The following is a 7,460-nucleotide window of genomic DNA, read 5'->3' on the forward strand; positions in this document are numbered from 1 at the left end:
AGCATGAGTAAGTCCAATTAAATAATCATAAAAACTAGTTCTTAAACCCTCAATTTTTTGGCACGTATATTCAATTCGATTTCATTTATGAAAAATATTATTATCTATGTTAAAATTACACAAAAATTCTTGTGAGATAGTCTCAAAATCAATTTTATGAGACGAATTTCTATTTGAATTATCCATGAAGAAATATTAGTGTTTATGTCAAATGTATAAATTTTATTGTAAATATGAATAAGGTTGATCCGTCTCACGAATAAAGATCTGTGAGATCGTCTCACAAAAAACATACTCTCAAAAAATATTTATTTTCTTTATAAATATGGACCGAATTAATATGTCTCATAAATATAAATCTGTTAAATTATCTCACAATGAGATTATTTATATCTTTATAAAACTAAACCTACTTAATTAAATATCCTAAATACTATATTTTAATATGATTATTCAAGTAATATATTTTTTTATAATACAATTAAAATCGTATATTTAACCAAAAATTATTATCCAACTTTATATACGACCTCATGAAAAAAATATAAAACTTACATGTTTTGTTTTTAAAGTTTTGAAGATGTGCATAATTTGAGCCATTCACTCGTAGTTTTAGGGTTAGTTTACTCTAATGGCTAGTTTGGTTGATGTGATAGGATAAATGATGGATTGATAAATTGATGACAATTTGAATGATAATTAAAATATCATATTTTTTATTATTGTATTTGGTATAAATGATTACGAAAATGTGATAAATTATATGATGTTTGGTGTATTTGATAAATAATTGTACATATAATGAATTTCTGCTGAAATACCTAATTTGCCCTTAATTAAATCTAAATTTTTAAATACAAAAATCTATCTTCAAGTTGGAATCCCTACAACTCTTCCATTCTTGTTTACCCATTCTGTTGAAGCTCTCATTAAATTTTTCTCGTGCTTTTCTTCCATTCTTGTTTACTTATTCCTTCCAAGCTCTCACCACATTTTTCCCACCAACACTTGTCTCATCGACGACACAATTGACATGGGTAATACCATTTTTTCAGTTTTATTTTGATTTATCTTCCATAAAGCAGCAGATCTACTGTGGATTTCGAAAATAAATATTAGGTTTGCCTTGATGATTAATTATAAGTTTTAGTCTTGGGTAAAAGTTTGAGTTGTTAAACTTATAGTTCCACATAATACTTTTTCGAGAAACCCAAGTATGTATGTATTGTGATAAAGTTAAATTTTTTTGGGTTAAAATTATGTTTCTATTTATTCATGGCTTTTTAACCTTGAAAGAGACTCACATAACCTTATCTCTTTCCAACTTTCATGTACTTCAATTTGCATATTGTGATATTGAAAAAAAAAAACGAGTTGTGTGCATTTTGGCCAAAAAAAATGTGGAATTCCTTGTAGGATTGTCATTGTTACTTCGTACAGGTAGCCTCATTCAAAGTTAGTAGTGATCATCTTCATTACCTCATACTCATACTTGTTTTGGTGTTCAGAGTTTTGAAATTGAGATGACAATGATAGAGTATATGACATCCATTTGTTTTGTTATATTGTCATTACATTGTTTAAATTTTCGCTTGAGTTTTACACAATTTTAGATGTCATGTAATGTTAACATATTTTGTATTGCACAGTAAAATTTATTTGCATATGCCACTTATTTCATAGCCTTTCCCAATCACATTCTGATAGGTCAAATGAAAACAAATATAGCACCAACATACCAGTGCGGTGAAGGGTCTATGTTGCTACGAAAGGCTGGGGAATTCTCAACACGTCCAGGCAAGTATTACTACATCTGTCCGTCTTCCCTTAAACATCCGAACAAATTCTATTGGTATGATGAGTACCATGGCAATGTTTTCACATCAACCAAACAAGCATGGTCCGCTTGTGACGATGATTCAAGTACTGTAACAAGTCAACCGTTTGGTAGAAGGAATGTGAAGACTAGTATGGCATCGAGTTTTTCATCTCCTTCCATGCAGGATATTGATGTGTGCGACAAGGAAATAGCATATGCAAAAAAAAAAAAAAAAAAAAATTTAGTCATGCCGACAATGGTACAATGGAAAAGACCAATATGCCTCGCAGCGAGTCACTTAAACGGTCATCGATCTCCGTAGAGGCAATATGTTGTTGCTTTGGGTTCACTTGCTTCTTTCTATCCCTTTTGCTTGTATTGGTAGTGTTTATTGTAATTAGAAAGTGAAATATAATAATTGTTGTTCCAACTTGACAGTGTTTTCTTACTTTTGGACAAGTTATTTTGTAATATTCAGTAGTGCGAAATCTAAAAATTGAAAGCCATCGAAATATATTTGTCTTCAACCATGTTACATTTATTTCATTTTTACTGCAATGGGATGGAATGAAATGAGTTCCATTTACTTGCGTAATCAAAATGTTATCATGTGACTTCATTCAGTCTGGAAATGATTCCTCTTAAATTGGAAATGCATTCATTTATTCCTTTTAAATTGGAAATGCCTTTTATCACTGGAAATGCTATTTTCTAACTTAAAAAAAAATAGGAAGATCAATGTATTTGTGATAAATGTTTCACAACTACCCCTTCCACCATCATATTTAATAATTCTCATCTTTCATTGTGTTTAGATTTTGACCTATATTACCTACAACGTCCAAAATATCAATATTAAATGTTTGAAAGACATGTTATTAATGGTAGTGGTTGTTCTTGTTAAATGCAAAATCTCTCTTTAAATGGCACATCTAATCTTTGTGCACCTTGTTTGTATTCTTTCATTCCTCTTCCTCAAGTCATATGATATTTACCTCAAAACAAAATGTCTGTAAGTTGCAAATTAGGTTCTGAAGATACTGTAACAAGCAAATAAAAATTGCCAGTTATAGATTTATGCTCGGATGAAGAGAGCAATGTCCACTTACAACCTGTCAAAGCATCAAAAAAGAGTAAAGCTGTGGAAGAATTATCTCCAACTACATTGAACACAAACTGTCACAATAAAATGAAGTTGGCAAACACCCAAGCACCTGCGGAGCCTACGAAAACCAACAACAATTGTACATGTGTAGGTATCAAAGCCGGAAAGAAGAAGCGCAAATTAATCTACGACGACCCACCGTCGTTTATAGTAATTAACACATCGGATGAATCTAGTGGATGAATAGTTTGATGTGGTGCCTATGTTTTGAAGTCTTGTTTGCCACCCTTTTGAAGCTTTTGTCTGTTGTATTAGGCTATATATTTGTAGTGGATCCTCTAGTGGGCAATACTAATAGAATATGTATTTTCTCTGCTATCTATTCTGTAGCTTAATTAAATGGTTCTTATATGTGATTACGTAATGTGTTTTGCAAAATATGAATCAACATTGCCTAAATATAAAAGATTTCAATACAAACATTACTCAATTATTTAGACAAGTCATATTAAAAAATTCAAAAATTTGTATACGACAATAAATTTTAAGATAAAAATTGTTCTACATATTTTACTTGTACAAACATCAGTTGTTAGAATGCCATAACAAATGCAAACATTTAAATGAGTACAGACTAAATTTTTTGTGCTGGAAAAAAAACTTATGTTTGCATAAGCTCATTATATTGCACAAAATGAAGCTAATTTACATACACGATTCATCAACATTAGAATCTCAAAATGATATAAAGTGATAAATTTAAATAACATGACATATATAACTTTCATCATAGTTCTTATATGACGATTCATCACCTACAAACCCAAAACATATCCAACTAATATCAACAATTACCAAAATTATCATAGTAGTAATTATACCATAGCATTCAACAAAAATAAATACTAAAGATCAAAATACATCTTGCCTTACATACATAAAGAATCCAAAAAGGCATCTAAACAATTACACTAGCCTGTTGGTTAGGCATACCAACCAAAAAGATACCAAAGTTTCAAAAAGACATCTTACCAACGAAATACAGTTTCACCAATCCAATCCATTAATCTCCATCCAGAAGCCTCTTTGCTAAACTTAGCTTGCCTTTGTCACCAAGGCACAAGAACAGTGACAACTTGGCATGGTTGTCAACCAACAACTCAGCAACATGTACTTTCTCGTCCTCTGCAAGCTCTGGTATCCCCTGCAACGTATCCAACACATTCTCGTCAGCATTGGCTATATTCTCCTCCGTTGCTAACTGTTTGATCAAATCTTTCATTGTGTCTTTTGTTATGTCAGCTAGATGGTTGATGGCTTCAACTATAGTGTTGTCATCGTCATTCACTTGCTTACGTTTCTTATTCTTGGATGTGACAACTACACTTGGTTTCGATGAAGGGGTGTGTGTTACAAATATTGACTCGTCAGCTTCTTCACCAGCATTAAATATATCGTTTGTGATCGCAACTGTGTCATGAATTACCTCATAATTCATGTTGAGGACATCGTGGACAGCTGCTGCGAAGGTCTCTGCTTGTTCACCTGTTGCTCGGTCATTTCCAAAATTTTCACACCAATCATGGTATTGATTCCACTGCTTCAATCTCATGGGTCGTGCGCTTGGGTCTGCCTACAAGAGTTAAAGGCGAAATGAAATACATGGTACTGTTAAAATCAATGAATTTGACTATAAAAAAATATCTTAATTATTGCTTCCCATGTCTCGTCCGTAGCTTCAATGGTTTTGTCAGTATCATTCCACCCAACTCCACTTTTGCTTAATATAGTCAATAAAATACCATGTGTTTTTTTCCACACATGTATTTTTGAGTTAATATGTGGGTTTCCACGTAAGTTTGTCCCTAGAAGTGCTGCACGCATAGAATTCTCCAATAAAGTTAAGTACCCAGCTTTGAATTCATTCTCACTTTTCCATCCCTTACTGATAACGTCTTTTAGGGCTTCAATTAAAACTTCTTATTCATGTGCGCTCCAAGTACGTCGCGTTTTGTCAGCTTTGATTCCTTTCCCAACCACACTCCCCGAAGTTGCGCCACTGTCCATAACCTAAACATGTGCTAAGAAAAAGAGCTATGTCAACCGTGTTAAAAATAAATCAGCACATGACATACGAATTTAAAAGAAACATAATAACAAAATTATTGTGTATTAGATGCATAAATACATAATGTGAAATAAATTTCAATCACAAATTAAAGCGCGTAACAAAAGAATCCACAAAAGACAGTAATATATGTCTTGCAGAGTAATATCACTAAGGTTTGAAATACAACATTCCATTAATTATTATTAGTGGCTCCACATTGACAATGCAAAGTTCTCTTTCCAAGTATCCCATTCACCGGAGGACTCAAAACTAGTAATGAAATCATCATCGGCGTCATGACCTGGACTACCAACATCTTCATCGACTTCTTCCATTGGATCAGTTGACATATGTGAACGAATGAAGTTGTGTAATAGAATGCAAGCCATTATGATTCTGTTTTGTGTTTTGATCGTGCATAATGATGGACTACGAAGGATAGCTCATCTCTTTTTCAACAACCCAAACGCCCTTTCAATAACGTTGCGAGCTTGAGAATGCCTCCAATTGAAAATCTCCTTGTAATTTTGTTGTCCGAATGCACGGTTTCCCCAAGAATCCCTATGATATCTTACTCACCTGTACGGAGTTAAGAATCCGTCGACATTTGCGTACCCATTGTCACATAGGTAATAACAACCTCCGTTACAAGGGCATATTATGGTTCAAATATTTATGAAACCTAGTTCTAATTTTTTTATTATTCTAATGCAACTCAAAAGGAAAAAAATAGGGATTATATCACCTCTGGGAACTTTCAGTGAATCATCGCGAGTCAATGCATCTCTTAGAACTCTAGCATCTGCTGCGGATCCCTCCCACCCAGTAAGCGCATAAATAAAGTTCATATTGCGATCGCAAACCCCCAAAACATTAACCGCAATATTACCTTTTCTAGTTCGGTACTTGGCCCTATCTCTTGTTGGTACATGTACAGTGATAAATGTTCCATCCAAAGCACCAAGACACCCCTAAAACAAATTAAAATTCAAATTTTATTTTTATGTCAACTGTAATAGAACGAAAAATAAACTAACAACAAAAGATCATATTTTTCGTTAAACAAATTAATGAATCGATATATTACCTTGAACCATTTTCAACTTTCGTTACTGCAATTATCATCCACATGGATAGGCTTCACTAGCAATATCGATGTAATTTGAGAATAGATAGCATAACTTCGTGGAAATGTGTGCTGATGGTATGTCCACTACGCCAATAATCATGACCAATCACTCGATTTTTATTATGATGACCCAAGATAGACAGAAACATGGCCACCTTCTCCTCAATTCGTACGTATCTCGATTCTACCAACCCTCCAATGGTACTGACCAAGTAACACAATCGGGAAATGCTTGCCGATTCATTCTCAAGTTTACGACACATTGAACATCACCTAATTCGATAATCCTATGCAAATGGCTCAATTGTACATTAATTCGTGTTGTCATGGTGTACGAGCCTGGTTTTATACGAGGTTCACGACGTTGTTTTGCGAGTAATCCATTCCGATGTCATATTAAAAGATATAAAAAAGTAGAAAAGAGCGGCACAACATTTGATGCAGCAACACAAAAAACATAAAGTTTCTACGTCTAACGTCCATCTTGCTATCTTATCTCAAGAAATGACAACAAATTAAGCTTTAGTACAACAATATAAGAGTAAAATGCAGTAGAAAATGTTAATTCAGTCACAGAAACAACATGGTGTTCTTGGTCTGAAATTTTAGATTTCACATGACAAAAACAACATTTCTTTCTTGGATTACGGTTAAATCATCATAAATACAGAAAATGACTCAAATCATATCACAATTTCCCATCTTGATGATTGAATATAAGCCCTCAAGGAACGTGAAAAGAACACATTTTGTTTCAAGGCATTTGTTTATCGATAGTATTTATTTAAGCAAGTACTATGCATCTCAAAAAAAATTTCAAAAAAAATATGCATATAATAGTATTTGAATCAAGTACAGTACATGAAACTAAATTTCAAGGCAATAACGAAGACATTCACACCAAAAATAGTCAATATAATGAAATTAACAAATATGTTTTTCACGACCAAGACAAAACTGATGGCGAAGAAACTGATTTTTACCTTCAACAAATATAAGATCAGATCTCAGTTGCACACCGATGACCGAATCGCGAATCGCAAATCTTGGACACAATTTCTTCCCTGTTTCATTTTTTTTGGGGTTGGCTGTATTGAAAAATGAGAAGAGATGAGTTTTATTGGTAGGGAAAAGGTTATTAAGGTAATTTTAATGTTCTGTCATATTAATTGTACAAATTGAGATTAATAATACTTGGGCCTCTAAGGAATGGATTTTCCCCAATCTACAGAGATTTTTCGAAGGGCCCATTGTTATCTGTCTCTCTCCCAAAAACCAGACAAACATGTGATTAAAC

General features: G+C 33.1%; 1 protein-coding gene across 4 annotated transcripts; it reads right to left on the reverse strand.

The window, feature by feature from the left end:
• Positions 1 to 3,830: 3,830 nt before the first annotated feature.
• Positions 3,831 to 7,244, reverse strand: LOC142527029 (uncharacterized). Of its 4 annotated transcripts, XM_075631736.1 has the most exons (4): positions 7,147 to 7,244; positions 6,122 to 6,177; positions 5,780 to 6,005; positions 3,831 to 4,994 (listed from the first exon to the last, which is right to left on the reverse strand). In XM_075631736.1, exon 4 carries the CDS (start codon positions 4,534 to 4,536, stop codon positions 3,988 to 3,990), a length of 549 nt encoding a protein of 182 aa, XP_075487851.1. In that variant the 5' UTR covers positions 4,537 to 4,994; positions 5,780 to 6,005; positions 6,122 to 6,177; positions 7,147 to 7,244; the 3' UTR covers positions 3,831 to 3,987. The 4 variants fall into 4 exon arrangements, 3 of the variants coding, with proteins under 3 accessions (XP_075487851.1, XP_075487849.1, XP_075487850.1); XM_075631734.1 differs by lacking the exons at positions 5,780 to 6,005; positions 6,122 to 6,177; XM_075631735.1 differs by lacking the exons at positions 5,780 to 6,005; positions 6,122 to 6,177 and having other exon boundaries at positions 3,831 to 5,005.
• Between the last annotated feature and the right edge of the window lie 216 nt (positions 7,245 to 7,460).

The sequence above is a fragment of the Primulina tabacum genome, chromosome 15, assembly GCF_025594145.1.
Source record: "Primulina tabacum isolate GXHZ01 chromosome 15, ASM2559414v2, whole genome shotgun sequence".
Taxonomy (NCBI): domain Eukaryota; kingdom Viridiplantae; phylum Streptophyta; class Magnoliopsida; order Lamiales; family Gesneriaceae; genus Primulina; species Primulina tabacum.

What these genes read in the sequence shown, in the direction of transcription:
- LOC142527029 (XM_075631734.1), bottom strand. Translation starts at nt 4,536, where the DNA reads ATGAGATTGAAGCAGTGGAATCAATACCATGATTGGTGTGAAAATTTT.